Source organism: Dendrobates tinctorius, unplaced genomic scaffold, assembly GCF_039654945.1.
Source record: "Dendrobates tinctorius isolate UK_male_01 unplaced genomic scaffold, ASM3965494v1 ptg000041l, whole genome shotgun sequence".
Lineage (NCBI taxonomy): Eukaryota > Metazoa > Chordata > Amphibia > Anura > Dendrobatidae > Dendrobates > Dendrobates tinctorius.
This window is the reverse complement of record NW_027361709.1, coordinates 6929799-6952080: the sequence shown is the minus strand read 5'-3', so window position 1 is coordinate 6952080 and position 22282 is coordinate 6929799. Positions and strand designations below refer to the sequence as shown.

The window sequence follows — 22282 nt, the reverse complement described above, 5'->3', positions numbered from 1 at the left end:
GGGCTGCAGAATTATGACAATAAGTAATTTACTTTGTCACTAGTTTGCACGGTTTTCTAGATATTCTGAACAGAACGTCCAAGGGGTGGGGGCGTTATGGCATTGAAATGAGAACTAGTCGTAACCTCCTACTCTACTCCAAACATGCCCTCTATAGCAACAACCCCACCCTCCATAGCTACAGGCTCTCCCCGTCCACATGAAGCCATCAACACACAGTAACAAATCCTCCCCCTCCAGCAGCCTCAGTGCAGAGAGCTGCTCCTCCCCCAGACACACACTGAACAGTTACCTATGGAAAGTGAAACCAGTGAGGAGGGAAAATCGTCCTGTATTCTAATCTGCACAGGGGATGGCAGTAACTAATGTAATCTGTTGTGTGACAAAGCCTCTGCTGTGTGAAGGAGACAGCTCTGTGTCACTGATGTCTTCACACAGCAGCAGATTTGGTGCAGTGTATGTGTGAGCACTGTGTCTCTAATGACAAATACTGATGGGAGCAGCCTGTCCAATCAGCAGCTGTAACAGTGTGAAGTGTTGGGGGGTGTATGTATTTATTGTTCTGATTTCACAAATACAGGATCACTGCTGTGTTCTTTCCAATGCTGGAATGATGATAAAGATGAGTGCTGGTGCAGTTTACTGCCAGCCAATGAGTAGGCAGTGGGTGGTGCTGGTCACTGGAGCTTGGAGGAGCTTCACACATACACTGCACCAAATCTGCTGTGTGAAGACATCAGTGACAGAGCGGTCTCATTCACACAGCAGAGGCTTTGTCACACAACAGACTACATCAATGACTGCCACCCCCTGTGCGATTAGAATACAGGACGATTTTCCCTCCTCCTCACTGGTTTCACTTTCCATAGATATAGATAACTGTGTCTGGGGGAGGAGCAGCTCTCTGCACTGAGGCTGCTGGAGGGGAAGAATTCGTAAAGCCCCCGTTACACACTGCGATATCGCTAGCAATATCGCTGCAAAGTCACCGATTTTGTGACGTTGCAGCGATATTGCTAGCGATATCGCTGCATGTGATACTTACCTCCGACCGGCTCCCCCGCTGGTTATCGCCGATCGCGCGAGAAGCTCCTGGACCATTCCTCGTCGTCCACTTCCTGCGGCGCTTCCTGCTGTGACGACGAGCGACGCGTGGAGCCGGGCGGGAGGACGCAGGATCGCCGCGTCTGACAGGTAAGTAGCGATCCCCGTCCCCAGCGATGTCGATAGTGAGATCTGCCTGAGTGGCAGCTCACTAGCAACCACCTAGCGATGCACCAGCGATCCTGACCGCGTCATATCGCTAGTCGGGATCGCTGGTGCATCGCTAGGTGTAACGGTACCCTTACTGTGTGAGGAGGGATAGGCTTCTTCATGTGGACAGGGAGGGCCTGTAGCAATGGAGGGTGGGGTTGTTGCTATAGAGGGCATGTTTGGAGTAGAGTAGGAGGTTACGACTAGTTCTCATTTCAATGCCCTAACACCCACCCCCCCCTTGGACGTTCTGTTCAGAATATCTAGAAAACCGTGCAAACTAGTGACAGAAAGTAAATTACTTATTGTCATAATTCTGCAGCCCAGATATGTACTGAGATTATGTGAAAAGCCCGGACAACCCCTTTAAATCTAATAACTGGTTACACGTTGTGCATCGTTAAATTAGAAAGCAGCAGAATATAAAAATACTATTATTGATCCTGAGGGGAAGTGTAGTATCACAGCAATGGAATGGATGACAGTCTTCTGACAAGTTACACACGCTCATACACAATTATCCACAGGTTAGGCTGGGTTCACATTGTATTATGGGTATGCGTTTAACGCATCCGTTACATAGCGGCACTAACGCTATGTAACATACGTTAACGCACCCATTGGCCGCAATTATACTAACGTATGCCAAATTCGGCATGTGTTAGCGATGATGCATTTGGGACACACCCAAGAACGGGGTCTACAGCGTTTTCGGGTGCGTTGGGCCTAGGACGGATGCGTTCGCTGTGCATAGGCCTGTATGGCTAACGCATGGTAACAAAATGCTACCATGCGTTGGTCTGGGTTTAGATTGCGTTATTGCGCTGCGTTTAACACATCCGTTACATAGCGGCATTAATGATCTGTAATGCGATGCGTTAATGCACCCATAGACTGCCATTATGTAGCGCATCGCTAGCTCATGTCATAATCGGCATGCGTTAGCGATGTGCCGTCATTCTGTGACGGCCCCTCGGGCACAGTCTGCAGCTTTCGAAGGTCCATCACCGCTAGCGCGATCGCATAACGCGTTCATAAATAAGGAGTTTTATTAGCACAGTCCATTTAACGCATGTGTTGAACGGACTGCTCTAACGCAATCTGAACCTAGCCTTAGCGCATACATTAGCACTAGGTGCACAAAAGATGTCAAAGATGACATCTGCGTTAGTGCATCCGTTTAACAGATGCCCCTAACGCAATGTGAACCTAGCCTTATCCACACTTCGTATCCAATAAAAGAATTCACTTTGTGGATTTTCCACATAGGTGATTGTTATACATTCCCATAGCAGTCAGCCAAAGATTTCTTGTATCGTTCCTTCTTACACATTAGTAGGATTAGACGGTTACTGATGGTGCTCCTCTGTCGCTTCCATATCCTTAAGAGTGCTTTCCTCCACTACCTCCCCAAGTGTCAAGATGGAGGCCAACAGTCGAGCTTTCCTTCTCGATAAGCTTATTCGCATCAGACACCCACATGCTACATCCCCAGCATAGGATTGCAAAAAGGATGGCACTTGCCACTACAGACTGGTAGAACATTGCTAACATTTTGCTGCACATATTAACCTTCTTTTCCGTAGGACGTACAGTTTGCTCATCCCCTTCTTGTAAACCCACTCTGTATGACACCTCCAAGTAAGTTTACGGTTCAAGCAGCCCCCCCGAATTTGTAACTGTCCATCTGCTCCACTTCCTGACCAGCTGTAGTGACGGGTGAACCTTCCACCTTTCTCCTGTTATTCTTCACCACCAGCTTCCTAGTTTTCTTCATCTTCAATTGTAAATAGTTAGATTGGCATCAATCCCCAAAATCTGACACCACCCTTCTATATATTCCTCATCACCCCGGCCCCCCTAATACATCCAACTACCACAGACTCATCCAAGAATTTTTGAAAGTGGCAAAAATTAGATTTATACTGAAAATCTACTGTATATATCATGAATAGAAAAGGTGAAAGCACCGTCCCCGAGGGACCCCTACACTGCTCAATAATCTGCCAGACACAACCGCTACCATCTGTACAGACTGTGGCCTGTCAGACAGGTGGTCCGTGATCAAATTTCTCAATATCACCATAATGTGTTATGGCAGCGTATACACACCACATTTCTGACCCATTACTACACACTGTGGCTCCAAGTGCAGTGTTTACTCTATAGCTCCAAAATTGATCGAGAGCAAAAAGTCCTGAATACCCTATAGAAGCCCTAACGGTAGCAACATGTGATAGGGTCCGATCTCCACGCCATCCTATTCCTGGGGTCTCTATCCAAAGCACCCACCATTTTTCCCTTTCCCACTTGCTCCCCCATTTCGTATATACCACCTCCTCTAGAGTTAGCAGTTTATCTTCGTGACAAACTCTCAGTCGGTCATCTCATCCATGCCATTGCCCTATAAAGTATTATTGCTATGGAAATCTTTCCTGATTCATTAGTTTCCAAATACTCTAAGCATCCCAACATACAGAAGGCGAGAACGATATTACTGTAATGAACACTATAGATTGGCAAATTGCTTCTCAGGACCCTGGGGCATCAGCCAGGTCAATAATCGCTGTATGGGAGCCCCCTCCTAATTGTCAGCGTCCCCAAATCCTCTAAGCTGTAGTTCTGGAGTGGCGCGATTGTTGCAACGTGGCACACAACATTGCGCCATGCTGGTTAAATAAAAGAGGAGCCGGGGATGCCGGCAGGTAGGAGGTGGTTGACAGGGCTAATGTCCAGCACACACAGACTACTGACCCAGCCAGGGAACAAGGTTCCTGCAAACCAAGTCACTCATCTCTATTGATATCAGTCCCTCACCCCCTTTCAGAATCCTTCTAGTTTCTGGCAGGTCCACATGTGCACCAGGTACGGTGTTAAAGTATGTTGCACCAAGGACATACAGTGGCATGTAAAAGTTTAGTCAAAATTACTGTTATTGTGAACAGTTAAACAAGTTGAAGAGGACACATTTCCTCTGTATTTTAGGCAAAAAAAATTATATACATTTTCATCTTTCCCCTTTTAAAAAATGATAAAAAGGAAACTGGACCAATGCAAAAAAGTTTGGGCACCCTGCATGGTGAGTATCTAGTAGCACTTCTTTTCAAGTATCACAGCTTGTAAATGCTATTTGTAGCCAGACAAGAGTCTTTCAATTCTTGTTTGAGGGATTTTCATCCATTCCTCCTTGGAGAATTCCTCCCATTCTGTGATATTCCTGGGTCATCTTCCATCCTCTGCTATTTTGAGGTCTAGCCACAGATTTTCAATGATGCTCAGATCAGGGGACTGTGAGGGGCAATGTAAAACCTTCAGATTACACCTTTCGAGATCATCTATTATGGATTGTGATGTGTGTTTAGGGTAATTGTTTATTTGTAGAAGCCATCCTCTTCCTCTTTTCACCTTCAGCTTTTTTACAGATTGTGTTGTGTTTGCATCAAAAATTGGTTGAAAATTCATTGAATCCATTCTTCCCTCTACCAGTGACATGTTCCCTGTGCCACGGGCTGCAACACAACCCCAAAGCATGACTGATTCACGCCCATGCTTAATGGTTGGAGAGTTCTTTTCCTGAAATACTGTGCCCTTTTCTCTTCACATATACCTTTGATCATTGTGGCCAAAGAGCTCTATGCTTCTAACCTCACTGGTGCACAGGACTTGTTTCCAAAACGCATCAGGCTTGTTTAAATGTTATTTTGCAGTTTTCTGGCACTTAATTTTATGGTGAGGACAAAGGAGAGGTTTTCTTCTCATGACTTCTATGAAGGCCATATTTATCCAGGTGTCTCTGAACAGTAGAACAATGTACCACAACTCCAGAGTCTGCCAAACCTTTCTGAAGGGCTTTTGCAGTCGAGCAAGGTTCTGATTTGCCTCTCTCTAGCAATTTTAAGAGCAGCTACCACTGAAATTTTGCTTGGCCTCCAGACCTTATCTTGACCTCCACTGTTCCTGTTAACAGCAATTTCTTACATTTGGAACTGAGGAAAGGCAACTTGAAAAGGCTTTGCTATCTTCTTGTAGCTTTCTCCTGCTTTGTGGGCCTCCACCATTTTCAGAGTGCTCGGCAGCTGCTTAGTAGAACCCATGGCTGCTGTTTTTTAGCACAAGGTTAGAAAAGGCTAGATTTTTATAAAGCTGGAAAATTGGCATCACCTGGGCTTTTTTAACGAGGACAGTGAACAAGCCATAACCCTAACAAGCTAATTAAGGTCTGAAACCTTGTTCAAAGTTGTCTGAGCACACAAATTTCCTAGGGTGCCCAAACTTTTGCATCAACCCTAAAACACAAAAGGGAACCTGTCAACCCCCCCCCCCCCCCCCGGGCATTTTTAAGTGAAAGAGCCACCTTCAGCAGCACTAAGGCTGCATTCTGTGAAGGTGGCTCTTCTGTTTCTGACCCCTAGTAGTAACGCAGAAATATTGACTTTTATAAATAGGTCCTCATACCTGTAATGCGTCCCATAGGTATGGTGTGTCCCCCTGTATCAGGCGCCTCCCAGCCGGCCATCATACCCCTATTGTGTCTGGGCGCCGCCTCCCAGCCATCCATCATGCCCCTTGTCTTGCGTCTGGGCGCCACCTCCCATCTGTCCATCATGCCCCTTGTCTCGCGTCTGGGCGCCGCCTCCCATCCGTCCATCATGCCCGTCTTGTGTCTGTGTGCCGCCTCCCATCCGTCCATCATGCCCCTGTGCATCGCCTCCTCCTCCTGTGCAGGCGCCGACATACTACACAGGAGGCGGCGACGCACAGGGGCATGATGGACGGCTGGGAGGCGGCACCCAGACGCAAGACAATGGGCATGATGGACGGCTGGGAGGCGGCACCCAGACGCAAGACAAGGGGCATGATGGACGGCTGGGAGGCGGCGCCCAGACGCAAGACAAGGGGCATGATAGACGGCTGGGAGGTGGCGCCCAGACACAAGACAAGGGGCATGATGGACGGCTGGGAGGCGGCGCCCAGACGCAAGACAAGGGGCATGATGGACGGCTGGGAGGCAGCGCCCAGAGGCAAGACAAGGGGCATGATGGACGGCTGGGCAAGACAAGGGGCATGATGGACGGCTGGGAGGCGGCGCCCAGACGCAAGACAAGGGGCATGATGGACGGCTGGAAGGAGGCGCCCAGAGGCAAGACAAGGGGCATGACGGACGGCTGGGAGGCGGCGCCCAGACGCAAGACAAGGGGCATGATGGACGGCTGGGAGGCGGCGCCTGATACAGGGGGACACACCATACCTATGGGACGCATTACAGGTATGAGGACCTATTTATAAAAGTCAATATTTCTGCGTTACTAGGGATCAGAAACAGAAGAGCCACCTTAACAGAATGCAGCCTTAGTGCCGCTGAAGGTGGCTCTTTCACTTAAGAACGCCCGGGGGGGGGGGGGGGGTGACAGGTTCCCTTTAACTGTTCACAATAACAGTAAATTTTGATCAGGGAAGCCTAAACTTTTACATGCCACTTTAAGTCCCAAATTGGTACATTTTGTAGACTACAGGTGGGACAGTCCATGTGTCACCTAATGAAAGTTGTGCCACCCTCTCCACATGTCGCCCTCTTACAACATACAGTATTGCATGTCAATAACTCCCAACGAATTATCCTTATTGCAGCTGATAAGAATGGATCGTGGTATCGGACCCTTATTGATCTGATATTCATGAGCTATCCTATGATTTTCTTCATGTTTTGTCCAAAGATTTCATTGGGACAATTTCTTCTTGGAGATTTTGATCCAGATCAGTATTAACAAAGTTGAGTGAATTTGTTTGGGACCTTGCTTATTCGTCAAACTATAGCGCTTACCAAATATAAACTACAGTATGAACCTGGATACATGGAGCGTGCCAGTTTATCGGCCCCGCTCCTGCATGTATTGCAGCTGTGTCACAGTCGCAGCACATGCATGCAGAGCCCAACACACAGGCTCTCCATGCATGTGTCGTCACTGTGACACGGCCGCAACACATGCAGGAGCGGGGCCGATCAACTGGCACGCTCCATGTATCCAGGTTCATACTGTAGTTTATATTTGGTAAGCGCTATAATTTGACGAATGAGCAAGGTCCCAAACAAATTCACTCAACTTTGTTAATACTGACCTGGATCAAAATCTCCAAGAAGAAATTGTCCCAATGAAATCTTTGGACAAAACATGAAGAAAATCATAGGATAGCTCATGAATATCAGATCAATAAGGGTCCGATACCCCGATCCATTCTTATCAGCTGCAAGCCATGTACAGAGTGGGCCACGGCCGCTCCATCACACCATACAAGAAAGCAGCTGATCTGCAGCACAGCCTGTGGCTACTGCAGTGGTGCTCAGCTCTGTACACGGTTTATATTTGGCTAAAGCTAATAACCGCTGATTATTGGGGATATTTGACTCCCACAGATCTGATATCGATAAGCAATCCTAAGCTTAGATCATCAATATAAAAGCCCTTTTAGCAGAGGTGTGCAGATTTAATCTTCTTTACAGTTCTTACCTAAACACTTGACATTATCTACGGCATATGCAGAGGCAGCACGGGGCTTATTGGTAACAAGAGCAAGTTCTCCGAAATACTGGCCTCTCCTACAGCGCGTGAGCTCCACTTCTTGGTTGCTTTCTTGGCCGGACTTTGTCTAAAAGAGAACAGCACATTACAAGTGACGTCACCGCACCATCCTGGGGTACAAGAAAAGCTTTCATCTGACATCAGTTTCTGGCATAGATAATTGTGACAAGGAAGGAGATAACAATGAGAAAACTCCTCAGATCACATGGACATTTATATTTTGTTAGCATAGCTTTCATTCCTCTAATCCAGTTCCTAGAGAAATAAAAGTGACTTTATAGAGCGCACAAAGTGTAATAATCCACATCTGAAAGGACTGAAGAGAATGATGCCAAACGATCCTATTAATGATGGGGACCTTAATTGCACCATAATAGTGTGTTGTATGTAAAAGAGTTTAACTTTTTACATTGTTTTCTCTCTGGGGAGGAGATATACAATCCCTCCCCCACTCACTTTGCTTTTCATCATTATTTTTACTTCTCCAGATTCGACGATGTAGAAGCAGTCCGCCTTGTCACCCTGCAGAATAAAACACAAGCTTAGGATCGCAGATGACCCTCATTCTCCCCAGGCTTGCGGTGCAAAGGCAGGCAGCTCTCACCTGGGCGATAATGCGGTCTCCGTCTTTATAAGTCTTCTCACCTATTACATCTACAATTTTCATTCGCTCAGAAGGCTTGGGGAGGAAAAAAAATAATGTAGACAATGCAGGAAATGATTCACCGAAATATAGAAGAGAGGTGACCCGGGTCTCACCTCTAATGACTTTAGAACGGGCACAGATTCTACAAAGATCTCATACATCTTCCTTTTTTTGGCATTGTTTTTCAGAATTATTCTTCTGAAAGTGACTCTATCCTATAAAGGAAAATAAAAACATTAAATTTATGCTAACATAAAAAAAAAAAAAAAATAAATAAAAAAAAAAAAAGAAATATATATATATATATATATATATATATATATATATATATATATATATATATATATATATATTATACACACACAGAAATGTAGAATATTTCAAACTAATGTACAACCTATATTCTTTAGTAGAGACTGCCGATCTAGACAATCAACCTGATTTATGGGTGACCTGTATTTATTGCTGTACTTACCAGTGCTGTTGTTGCCTATAGCATTTAAGGAAAGGAACCTGATAAAATTAAAGAAAATACCATATGCTGAAAGCATTAAATCCTGCCGCCTTTCGTCACGTTGCAAGGGTAGTTTCATTAGTCGTCCACCAGGTGGCTCTGTTCTATCACACATGTGATGGTATAATGCGCAGAGAAGCCGGAGTCCCGTCAGGTGACCCCACACACATTGCAGCAGCTCATGTGCTTATAGATAATTTCCAGATGTGGAATATCAGAGGGTTTTTTCCTATATCCCATCAATGCCAATTCTGCACACTGGTGCCTTATTATTAAGTAGCGGCGTTGCTGCAGGGGCTGGAAATTGCCAGCACAGTAGATGTGAAGTGAAGCTTCATCTTTGACAACACACTTTACATCGATGTGAATATTGTGAGGCTATGTGCACACGGTGCGGATTCTGCTGCGGTTCCGCAGCGTTTCTGCTGCGTTGTACAGTACCATTGTTTCCAATGGTAAAACCAAAACATGGATTTTTGTGATAACTCACCGTAAAATCCTCCGAGATGCTCATTGGGGGACACATACTGTGGTGTATGCTTCTGCCGCTAGGAGGCTGACACCAAGTGAAAAAAAAGGCTAGCTCCTCCTCTGCAGTATACACCCTCGCCCCTATTGCTGGCGGAAATCAGTTGGGTGCCAAAGCAGTAGGAGGACAACAAATCAGCCTTAATACAGATACAACAAGTCAAAAAAAAAAACCACCACCCTTATCTCAAATTAGTAAATGCACATAAATTTTAACAAAACAAGAGCCAACTGGCTATTAGGGTGGGTGCTGTGTCCCCCAATGAGCGCCTCGGAGATAAGAATTTTACGGTGAGTACTCACAAAAATCCATGTTTCTCCTTCGCCTCATTGGGGGACACAGGTACTGTGTGACGTCCTAAAGCAGTCCCTGGGTGGGAGATTGACTCACCGGTCCAAGCTACATGCACCTTTTGTTTAAAGGCGCGCCACCGCTGCTTGGAGAATCCTTCTACCCAGGCTCGCATCCGCCGAGGCCTGAGTATGACTATTACAATGTCTGGCAAATGTGTGCAGGCTGGACCAGGTTGCTGCTTTGCAAACCTGTTCTGTCGAAGCCTGATGCCGAAGCACCCAAGAGGCGCCCACTGCACAAGTAGAGTGCGCTCTGATCCCTGCTGGAATCGGCGTGTCTCTAATGCGGTAGGACTCCTAAAAAGTCAAACAAAAAAATCATCTGGCTATGGTCGATTTTGAGGCAGCGAGTCCCTTTCTGCGCCCTTCGGGGAGCACGAACAGCGAGCGTGTTCGTCTGACGAAAGGGAGCCGTCCTCGACCCGTACCTCCGGAGCAAGGCTGTGGAGTCGGAGTCGGTATAAAATGGACAGACTCCGACTCCTAAAATTTATAATAAATTGGGTACGGTAGTTCAATGCAGAATGTGCTGAATATTTTTTCATAGGAATTTAGGAAAGTTATGAAATGTCCTATAAATGACTGTTCTATACCTGATCTAAGGCTACATTCACACACAGCGTTTTTGCTGCGTTTTTTGAGGATACGTTTTTCAGTTGCAAAAGCAGATCAGCTTTTTAAAAAACCGCATTACCTGAAAGGTTTTTGAGCTCATAGATAATGTTTTCAATAGCAAAAGCAGATTAGAAATCTGCTCTATATATCCATTTATACATATCATATCTGTACCAAAAAGAATGAAAGCCGGATAGCACACAGACTAACACTCTTTCTTTTAGCACCAGTCAGGTACACCTCATAGCTGCCCAAAAGGACGCCCAGGACAGGCATTGCTCATCTTCAGTAACATCAACAGATAGTTGGAATAAAGACTGCATTCATCACCACATCTTCTTAAGGTGCAGGCTTTATTTTCAAGGGTAGAGGTGTGAAGTATGAAATTCTGCGGAACAGTATGAGATTCTGCCCGCCCCCCCCCCAGGTTTGATGCTGGCTACGCCCATAGGAGAGAGAGAGAGAGAGAGAGAGAGAGAGAGAGAATAGACACACACACATACAGTGCAGACCAAAAGTTTGGACACACCTTCTCAATCAAAGCGTTTTCTTCTCTCTGAAGGCATCAAAACTATGAATTAACACATGTGAAATTATATAATTAACAAAAGTGTGAAACAACTGAAAATACTGTATGTCTTATATTCTAGGTTCTTCAAAGTAGCCACTTTTTGCTTTGATTTCTGCTTTGCACACTCTTGGCATTCTCTTGATGAGCTTCAAGAGGTAGTCACCAGAAATGGTTTTCACTTCACAGGTGTGCCCTGTCAGGTTTAATAAGTGGGATTTCTTGCCTTATAAATGAGGTTGGGACCATCAGATGTGTTGTGCAGAAGTCTGGTGGATACACAGGTGATAGTCCTACTGAATAGACTGTTAGAATTTGTATTATGGCAAGAAAAAAGCAGCTGAGTAAAGAAAAACGAGTGGCCATCATTACTTTAAGAAATGAAGGTTAGTCAGTCCGAAAAATTGGGAAAACTTTGAAAGTGTCCCCAAGTGCATTGGCAAAAACCATCAAGCGCTACAAAGAAACTGGCTCACATGAGGACCGCCCCAGGAATGAAAGACCAAGAGTCACCTCTGCTGCGGAGGATAAGTTCATCCGAGTCACCAGCCTCAGAAATCGCAGGTTAACAGCAGTTCAGAATAGAGACCAGGTCAATGCCACACAGAGTTCTAGCAGCAGACACATCTCTACAACAACTGTTAAGAGGAGACTTTGTGCAGCAGGCCTTCATGGTAAAATAGCTGCTAGGAAACCACTGCTAAGGACAGGCAACAAGCAGAAGAGACTTGTTTGGACTAGAGAACACAAGGAATGGACATTAGACCAGTGGAAATCTGTGCTTTGGTCTGATGAGTTCAAATTTGAGATCTTTGGTTCCAACCACCATGTCTTTGTGCGACGCAGAAAAGGTGAAATGGATGGACTCTACATGCCTGGTTCCCACCGTGAAGCATGGAGGAGGAGGTGTGATGGTGTGGGGGGGGGGGCTTTGCTGGTGACACTGTTGGGGATTTATTCAAAATTGAAGGTATACTGAACCAGCATGGCTACCACAGCATCTTGCAGCGGCATGCTATTCCATCCGGTTTGTGTTTAGTTGGACCATCATTTATTTTTCAATGGCCTCAAACACACCTCCAGGCTGTGTAAGGGCTATTTGACCAAGAGGGAGAGTAATGGGGTGCTACGCCAGATGACCTGGTCGCCACAGTCACCAGACCTGAACCCAATCGAGATGGTTTGGGGTGAGCTGGACCGCAGAGTGAAGGCAAAAGGGCCAACAAGTGCTAAGCATCTCTGGGAACTCCTTCAAGACTGTTGAAAGACCATTTCTGGTGACTACCACTTGAAGCTCCTCAAGAGAATGCCAAGAGTGTGCAAAGCAGTAATCAAAGCAAAAGGTGGCTACTTTGAAGAATCTAGAATATAAGACTTATTTTCAGTTGTTTCACACTTTATTTATATAATTCCACGTGTTAATTCATTGTTTTGATGCCTTCAGAATGAATCTACAATTTTCATAGTCATGAAAATAAAGAAAACTCTTTGAATGAGAAGGTGTGTCCAAACTTTGGTCTGTACCGTATACATGTACATGTATACAGTGTATTACATAATTAGTTTATTACAGTTTTTGTTCTAAAGCTGTATTCCAATAAATAGATATTATGATCTAAATATCTTGATTATTGGATCATAGAAATGATTAAATGTCTGATGTTCACATTGTACTAGAATAATTTTTTCACTTAAATATAAGCAATATATGTGGAGTCAGAGTCGTGGAGTCGGAGTTGGAGTCAGTGTAAGGGAAATTGAGGAGTCGGAGTCGCAGGTTTGGCTTATCGACTCCACAGCCCTGCTCCGGAGGGCTCTTACCAAGTCCAACATGTGACGAGCCTCTTCCACACGGCTGGCCAAAATGAAGGCAAAACAACATCTTCATTAATGTGAAAAGAGGACACGACTTTCGGCAGTAAAGGAGGGGTTGGAATGAGCACCCCTAATCCTTATGGAAAGTGAGGAATGGAGCTCGGCCGGATAGTGCTGTCAGCTCTGAAAACCCGCCTGACAAAAGTGATGGCCACTAGGAACTCCACCTTCCAGGAAAGGACCCTCTCCGAAAACCTTCTGAAGCGGTCCAAATGGAGCTTCCTGCAGAACCCTTAGGACCAGGTCAAGGTCCCAGGCATCCATTGGCGCCTTATAGGGAGGTACCAAGTGGGAGAGACCCTGGATGAAAGTCTTTACCTGTAACCTGGTAGCAATTCCGCACTGGACCAGGACGGATAAAGCCGATATTTGTCTCCTGAGGGAACTTGGGGCCAGGCCCAACTGGAGATACATCAAGATGTTGGGGATCGAGAATCTCAGCGTAGAAACACCGCATCCTCGACGCCATGCGAAGAACACCTTCCAGGTGTGGTGGTAAATTCGTGCTGAAGTCGACTTCAAGGCGCTAACTATTGTAGCGACCACCTTGCTCCCAAACCCTGCCTGGGTTAGAATCCAAGATTAACTGGCCATGCCGTCAAACACAGGGCCACTGAGTTCGAGTGGCACACTGGCCCTTGAGAAAGTAGCTCTGGCAGTCGCCAAGGAACATTGGCGAGCAGGTGCATTAGATCTGCGTACTACGCTCAACAGGACCAGTCTGGGGCCAGCAGGATCGCCGGAACCCCTTCCATCTTGATCCTTTTGATGACTCTCGGCAGTAGTGACAGCGGGGGAAATAGATATGGGAGGCGACACTGGTTCCATGACAGAACTAATGCGTCCACAGCGATTGCCTGCGGATCCCTGGCCCGAGCGACGCATGTGGGCACCTTGGCATTCACTCTGGAAGCCAACAGATCCACATCTGGTGTTCCCCGCAGTTAAAAAATTTGCTGGAAGACTTCGGGATGTAGAGATCACCCTCCGGACACAAGACCCTGAGAAAGTCTGCCGCCCATTTTTCCTCGCTAGGGATGTGAGCTGCCGAGATCACCAAGTGGTTTGTCTGACCCACTGAAGAACGTGCCCCACCCCGCGCATGGCTGCTCTGATGCGGGTGCACCCTTGATGATCAGACAAAGCCACGGCGGTGGCCTACATAGATTAAATTCGGACAAGGCGGCCTGCTAGAAAGTGATGAAACTGTTGCAGAGCCAGCCAAATTGCCCGTATCTCCACTAGCTTAGTCGGGAGGTGAGCCTCCTGCAGGGACCACCGCCCCTGGGTCGTGTGGTGGCGAAAAACCCTGCTCCCCAGTTAAGGAGACTGGCTTTGGTTGTCATCACCAACCAATGGTCTGGGTTTTTGAAAAAGGGTTTCCCCTGGGACAGAGAAGAACTGGTTATCCACCCTTCGAGCGACTCCCTGACTTGACAGGACCGCCGGCCCCGCTGAACGAACGTGAACGGAATTCTTGTCCCAGGCTGACAAGAGGGCGTGCTGCCGGGGGCGAAGATGGAACTGGCGAATGGTAACGCTTCTATTGCCGCCACCATTTTTCCTAGAATCCTCATCCCGAACCGGATGGAATGAGGGACTGGTTGGCGAAGTGTCCAGACTCCCTGCCGAAGAGTAAGCGCCTTTTTTTGAGGGATAATTACGAACCCTCGGCAAGTGTCGAAGATCCTTCCTAAGAAGAAAAAACCTCTGAGCTGGCACAAGAGATGACTACCTCGCGCTGACCAACCACCCTAAGCGGCCAAGAGTATCCAGCGTGATGTTGACATTTTCCTCGCATGCCTGTATTGAAGGGCCCTTAACTAAGAGGTCATCCAAGTAAGGCAAAATGACTATGCCTCAAGAATGTAGTATGGCCATGACAACTGTCATAACCTTTGTGAACACTCTGGGAGCCTTGGCTAGCCCGAAGGGTAGTGCTATGAACTGAAAATGTCGACCATTGATGTCGAAGCGCAGAAAAACTAATGAGGAGGAAAAATGGGCTCGCCAGCTGATGAATGCACTCATGCTCAGCCTAGAATAGCCAGTGGAAACGTGCAGATATGCGTTCTGGATATCTATTGAGGCCAAGTATTCTCTCTGCTCCATGGCCGATATGACTGACCGGAGAGACTCCATCCAGAAATGTCTGATGCTGACGAACCTGTTCAGAAGCTTCAGGTCCAAAACAGGTCTGACAGACCCGTTTCCTTTTTGTGAACCGCAAACAGATTGGAATCGAAACCCTGAGCTCTTTCGTGTTCTGGCACGGAAACAATGACTCCATTGTGCAGGAGCGATTTGGTGGCCCCTAATAGAGCCCTTGCCTAGGTATCCACCCTGGGAAGACGAGAAAAGGAAAAACCGTCTTGAAGGGCATCTGACAAATTCTATTTTGAAAACCTGAGGCCACCAACTCCTTTACCCACGTGTCGCGTGCAACACTGAACCAGACGTGGCGGAACCAGAGTAGACGGCCGCCCACCTTGCTGGTGTCGTCTGGCAAACGCCTCGAGTCATTTAGCTGACTATCTTTGGGATCTGGATCCCCTTGATCTGGGCTGCTGAGTTCACATTCCCCCCCAATGGTTTGGATCTATAGGAGACCTGCCGCTCCCTATCCTGGTTGAGGCGGCCTGAAGCGGCGGAGTTGGCCGCTGTGGTCCACCCGGGGTTGCGAAAAGATCGAAAACGGCGATTTGACCCTTTGTTGAGGGAGAAAAAACGCTCTTTCCTCCTGTGGAGTCAGCTTATCCAACTTCTCTCCAAATAAACGGCCGCACTGATAAGGTAGAGAAGTCAAGGACTTTTTGAAAGCAGAATCGGCCCGCCATCCATAGAGCTCTTCTGATAGAAATTGCGTTAGCGGCAGCAAGTGCCGAGCAATTGGCCGCATCCAAAGACGCATTGATTACATAGTCCCAGGCCCATCGCCATCTGCCTCGCGATCTACGATATCTCAGCAGGTAGCTCTCGCTTCTGTGCGACCCTGTTTAACGATTCTGACCATAAGATCATGGCCTTGGCTGCCCAAGTTGCTGCGAATGAGGGAGAGAGCGCTGATCCTGACACCTCACTTACTGAGCAAGAAGCTCTTTATGAGGCGATCCGTGGAATCCTTAATAGAGGAACCACTAGAAACGAAACAGGGTTTTAGTGGCTAGACGCGACACCGGTGGAACCACCATCGGAGACTTCATCCATCTCTTACGGATGTCCGGCAAATGGATACCTTACTTTGAGTGCCTTTTGACCCGAGAAACCCCCGTCGAGTCGTTCCCTGAGTCGCTGCACTACGTCCTCAAACTCAGGATAAGAGGAACCCAATCCGTGCGGCCGCTTCACTCGCTTAAACGCCCCCTTATTGCCTAAAAGCCGCGGTGAAACCATCCTCAATCCTCAAGGTCTGACGGCTTCTATGCGCCTGTCCACTATCTCACATGACCCCGGAGCATCCAGGTCAAGGGGTTTGTCTGAGTCGACCCGAGGTCTACTCGCTATCAACCACTGGTGACGGGGAGCGAGAAGCAGGACTTACAGATGCCAAAGCACCGGATGGACTGGGCGACAGTGTGTGGATTCCCTTCCACCAGGTGTGCCTGGAGTGAGAGCGGCCCCTGCAGGCCGAAGGCTCTAGTGAGGTGGAGGTCCCCTCTAAGGCCGACTAGCCACTGTCCCTGCCCCTATCTGGGGCCTGACGGAACTCGATTGCCCTCGTACTGTGACAGTGATAGCCCCCCGGAGTGGGCCCTTTCACAATGGTCGCGTCACAGGGGAGGGCTCCTGGGTGCGATCGGGCTCGCTGCCTTCGCATAATTTTTGGCTCTGGCATGTGGCAAAAAATTAACCCCTCCAGAAATGCATGCGGCATAAGGGAACGCGATTTACCTTTTCCAATCATATTGCAGCCAGGCCTAATTCATATGAGGGTTGAGGAGAAGGGAGGAGGGGAAACAACACCACCTTTAATCGTAGCGAGCCTCCAACATCGGAGTCACACTTACCCCGTCCTGTGACCCACATGCTCCTTTCGCTGCCTCTGCGCTGCCCCGCGCTCCTTTCCTCCGGGTAGGGCGGGACGTCCCTCTCCCAGCTGCGGCCTACCTGCCATGAAGCCAGGGGCTCAATTTGTTCGGCGTCCGCCCTAGCCAGGGGGCAGCGCCGGGAAGGACGTCACGCCGGAGGCGAGACTTCTGCCCGCGGACTAAATTCTGCCTGCACGCCCGCCGCAGGAGGAGAGAAGGGGGGGAGCAGGCCGGAGGCCCGCAGGCCGAAGGCTCCAGTCCCTGCCGCCGGAACCCGGCGCCCACTCCTGGTGGAAGGAGGGAGGAGAGGGAAGGAGGATTGCCCTACACTTCCTAAGATCCCTGGAGCCCCCTGGAACGCTGCCGCAGGCCCTCCCCAGCCCTCCATACCTGACTCCGGCTCTAACACACCGCGTCCTCGCCGACGCCTGTTGCCACCAGGTAGAGGGGATGGAGTTAGTTTCTGGACGGTGCAGGCACCTTAACTCCATGTAACCCCTTCAGGGGGTGAGGAGAGGGACCGTCCGCCGCCTTGCAGCACCGCCATCTAGCGTTGGTGGAGCAGTGGGGGCCGCACAGACTAGTCTTGTGCCTCTGTACAAGGCCATGGTTTCTATACCTAGGGGTGGACAGGGCTAGTTCCGGCATCATGTCCCACGTCGCGGAAGAGGATACGTGGAGGGACATTCGCACGTGCTCGCCCGTTGTTGGTTTGGGGAAATCGGACCCTTTCAATAGGATCCGTTGCCCCTGTCTCTTCTTCAAAAAACAAACAAAAATAAGACGTCTGGGGAAAAAAAACCAGATATGTCCCTCGGTGCGGGAAATGATACGTGGAGACGATACTCAACACGTGCTCGCCCGTTGTTGGTTTGGGGAGTGAAAAATGAGGATGAATGAACTCATGGAGATCTACATCCAACACTGCGGCGACACCATCACGTTTCTCAACGCAGTGATGCTAGAGCATTGCCCCCATCCCTTATGGGAAATATGCAAAAACATGTAAATCAAGAGCCGCGGAGACACCATCACGTTTCTCAACGCAAGCAATGACTAGCCAGGTCTTTCACCGGGAAGGAACAACCACGGGAAGGGCAGTCTCCAATGAAGGAAGCCACCTATGCCGAAACATGGTATCCATCCACAGACAGCTGTTTCGGGGAATTGCCCCTCATCAGTGTTTTGCATGCTTTTGCATATTTCCCATAAGGGATGGGGGCATTGCTCTAGAATCACTGCGTTGAGAAACATGTGATTGTGTCTCCGCAGTGTTGGATGTTGATCTCCATGAGTTCATTCATCCTCATTTTTCCACAGTCTTTTACTAGGCATTGCTCCTACTAGCCAGTTTCCTACTCCACACTGATGAGGGGCAATACCCCGAAACAGCTGTCTGGGGATGGATACCATGTTTTGGCATAGGTGGCTTCCTTCATTGGAGACTGCCCTTCCCGTGGTTGTTCCTTCCCGGTGAAAGACCTGGCTAGTCATTGCTTGCGTTGAGAAACATGTGATGGTGTCTCCATGGCTCTTGATTTACATGTTGGTTTGGGGAGATCGGACCCTTTCAATAGGATCCGTCGCCCCTGTCTTATCTTCATGGAAGAAAAAAAAAAAAAAAAGTCTGGAGAAAACCAGACACATGAGCCTCCAAAGACACCAAGCAAAAAACTGATTTCCGCCCGCAATAGGGGCGAGGGTGTATACTGCGGAGGAGGAGCTAACCTCTTTTTTTCCACTTAGTGTCAGCCTCCTAACAGCAGAAGCATACACCACAGTATCTGTGTCCCCCAATGACGCGAAGGAGAATAGCATAGTTACTCACCGATAACGGTGTTTCTCGGAACCCATGACAGCACCACGGAGAGAGGGGATCCGCCCTTCAGGGACAGGAACCTACAGATAAAAAGGATAAAAAGGGCGGTACCTCTCCTCCACCTTCAGTTGGTTACAGAGCATCAGAGGGTCTCCAGGTTAGTTAGACAACAAAAATATATACACAACATTATAATATTGCTTATTATCAGAAACACCGTGCCTAAATGGAAACACTCTACGAACAGTAAAACGTGCTCACCACACTCGTGAAGGGGAGGGGAATAAGCGGGTGCTGTCATGGGTTCCGAGAAACACCGTTATCTGTGAGTAACTAAGCTATTCTCTCTCACCCATGACAGCACCACGGAGAGAATTACAGAGATTGGTAGCTTGGGGAGGGACCACCGCCTGAAGGACCTTTCTCCCGAAGGTCAGGTCAGACGTAGAGGCTAGATCTAATCTATAGTGCCTGAAAAAGGTCGAAGGTGATGACCAGGTGGCCACCTTACAGATTTGTTCTATTGATACCTCAGATCTTTCAGCCCATGAGGTCACCATTGCCCTTGTGGAATGGGCTCTCAGCCCCTCCGGGTTGGTATTTCCACTGGATGAGTATGCCAGGGCAATCCCATCCCTTATCCACCTTGCCAGGGTACTCTTGGATGCCTTGAGCCCCTTCCGAGGACCCTGTAAACACAAAGAGCCTTCCTTCCTACAATTTTTGGTGGCCTCTAAGTACTGTACTAGGCACCTTTCAACATCTAAAGTGTGGAATTTTTCTTCCCCCTTATTTTTTGGATTTGGGCAGAAGGAAGGAAGGAAGGACTACCTCTTGGGACCTGTGGAAATGTGATGACACTTTAGGTAAATAGGCCGGGTCAGGTTTTAGGATGATCCTATCCTCTAGAATTTTTGTAAAAGGTGGCCCTGCTGATAAGGCTTGAATATCGCTCACTCTCTGGGCTGATGTTAGCGCCAACAGAAGCACCGTTTTAAGAGATAGGATTTTTAGGGGTGCCGAGTGAATTGGTTCGAACGGAGGGCCCGTCAGTGTTGATAGTACAAGATTCAGGTCCCATGACGGTAACCTTTGACTGCCTATTGGCCTAAATCTGGTTGCGGCCTTAATAAATCATGCTACCCAAGGGTCACCTGCCACATCATGGTTATAGAAGGCGCCTAACGCCGCTATTTGTACTTTTAATGTGTTAACCGCCAGACCCTGTTCTAGGCCCTTTTGTAGAAATTCTAGGATCTTATCAATCTGCACTCCGTCCTGGACCTTTGCCCTAGAAGTGGATAGGAATTTTTTCCATGTCCTGCCGTAAGCTCTCATTGTAACCGGTTTCCTACTTTTTTGTAATGTAGTTAAAAGTTTCTCTGAAAACCCCCTGTCCCTCATCAGTGCCCCCTCAAATTCCATGCTGTTAAATGGAGGTTCGGTGCCCGAGGATGTAACACTGGGCCCTGCGATAGCAGGTCTGGAAGATCTGGTAGGATCCATGGGTCGGTTACTGAGAGCATTCTTAGCCAGGAAAACCAGGTTCTTTTGGGCCAGAAAGGGGCTATCAGTATCATTCTTGCCCCGTCCTCCCTGACTTTCCTTAGGACCGCTGGAATGAGCATGATTGGGGGAAAGGCATATGCTAGACTGTGTCCACGGGAGCATAAACGCATCCAGAGTTAGAGGATTCCCTCTGGGATCTAGGGAGCAAAAGGTTTCTACTTTTTTGTTTTTGAAGTCGGCAAACAGATCTATATCCGGGTCCCCTACATTTTTACAATCTGCCGAAAAATGGACCCCTTTAGTACCCATTCCCCTTGTCGTAATTGGGTGCGGCTCAGAAAGTCTGCCCTTTGATTCTCTGCACCCCGGATGTGTAGAGCTGATAGAGATAGCAGGTTTGCCTCCGCTAGTTTGACTCTGGCGGATGTGTCCATTAGGGCTTGGGACCTGGTTCCCCCATGATGATTTATATAGGCCACTGTGACTCAATTGTCCGAAAGAATGCGGACATGGTGATTCTGGAGCAGGGCTAGGAAGTGTGTTAGTGCATAGCCTACTGCTAAAAGCTCTTTTTGGTTTGAGGAGGCTTGTAATTCTTGATCTCCCCACACGTCCTGAGCTACCTCGTTGCTCATGTGTGCTCCCCATCCCGTGGGACTGGCATCCGTTGTCACTATGTGTGTTACCTTTGTTACCCAGGGAATCCCTTTGGACAGATTTTCCTGGTTTCCCCACCAAGCTAGGGAATGAATAGTTCTTGAATTTAGGATAAAACAACCCTCTAGGTATCCCCCTATTGCTGCCTGGTTGGCTAATACGTCCCACTGGAGATCTCTCGTGTGTAACTGAGCCCATTGAACTGCTGGCAGGCAGGCGGATAGGGAACCCAGCAGTGACATAGCTTTCCTTAATGTCATAGAGGGATTTTGGATTGCTCTTGCTGTAATTTGAGCGATTTTCTCCTTCTTGTGGTCTGGGAGGCGACACTCCTGAATGTTTGAGTCCAGTATTAGGCCCAAGAATTCTTGTACCCTGCTGGGCTCCAATCTTGATTTTTTTAGATTTAGAAGCCAGCCTAGACCTTGTAGAGTGTCCACCACCCTGTCCCTCTGTTCTCTGCATTTTTGTGCCGAGTTGCCTGCTATTAGGAAATCGTCTAGATACGGGATTCTGTCTTGTTCCCTTGTATGAGCCATCATCTCTGCTACTATTTTGGTAAATACCCACGGGGCTATCGATATTCCGAACGGCAGGGCTCTGTACTGGAATTCTTTGACCTTGCCCTTCATTGAGACGGCTAACCTGATATATTTTCTGGAGTCTTTGTGTATAGGGACGTGATAATAGGCGTCACTTAGATCTAACCCCGTCATGTAGCAGTTTGGGAACAGGATTTTGGTGGTGGACCTGATAGACTCAATTTTGAAGCTCTGATTCCTGACGTATTCGTTTAACTTTTTCAGGTTTATGATCGTTCGAAAGGTGCCGTCCGGTTTGGTTACTAAAAAAAGCGGGGAGTAGAACCCTCTGCCCATATCTTGCAGGGGAACCTCCTGGAGGACTCCTTTTTTTACTAGGCCTAGGACCTCGCTTTCCAGCGCTTCCTGTTCTCTCATACTGGATTTCAGCGGCGTTATTACATACTTTTGGGGTGAAAGAGAGAGAAAGTCTATTTTTAGGCCCTCCTGGATTAGGTTTACTATCCATGGGTTGTTTGAGATACTCCTCCAGGCTGGAAGAAAGAGGGTTAACCTTCCCCCCACCCAGGGCGTACTGTCACTTGGGGGGCTTTTTGTCCAGGGAGGAGTTACTAAAGAAGAACCCTCTCTCTCTTGTCATCCCATTTTTGTTCCCTCGGTGGTCTCCTCTGAAAAAAAACTCCTATTCCGAAAGGGTCTTTTAAATGCTGCTGGCCCCACATTTGGGAACCCTTTCTTCTTATCCCCTGCTTTCTGGAGGATGTCATCTAATGTCTCCCCAAAAAGGAATTTCCC

General features: G+C 48.0%; 1 protein-coding gene across 1 annotated transcript in view; it reads right to left on the bottom strand.

Annotated features, from left to right (window-relative positions):
- The window catches only part of PRKAR2A (protein kinase cAMP-dependent type II regulatory subunit alpha), a 47974-nt gene that overhangs the window by 4167 nt on the left and 21525 nt on the right, over positions 1-22282 (bottom strand). Inside the window, exons 7-10 of the mRNA XM_073575077.1 lie at positions 8592-8693; positions 8437-8511; positions 8289-8354; positions 7761-7899 (exon numbers count right to left, since the gene is read on the bottom strand). Coding sequence (XP_073431178.1) covers positions 7761-7899; positions 8289-8354; positions 8437-8511; positions 8592-8693 — 382 coding nt within the window. The remainder of the gene's footprint in view (positions 1-7760; positions 7900-8288; positions 8355-8436; positions 8512-8591; positions 8694-22282) is intronic.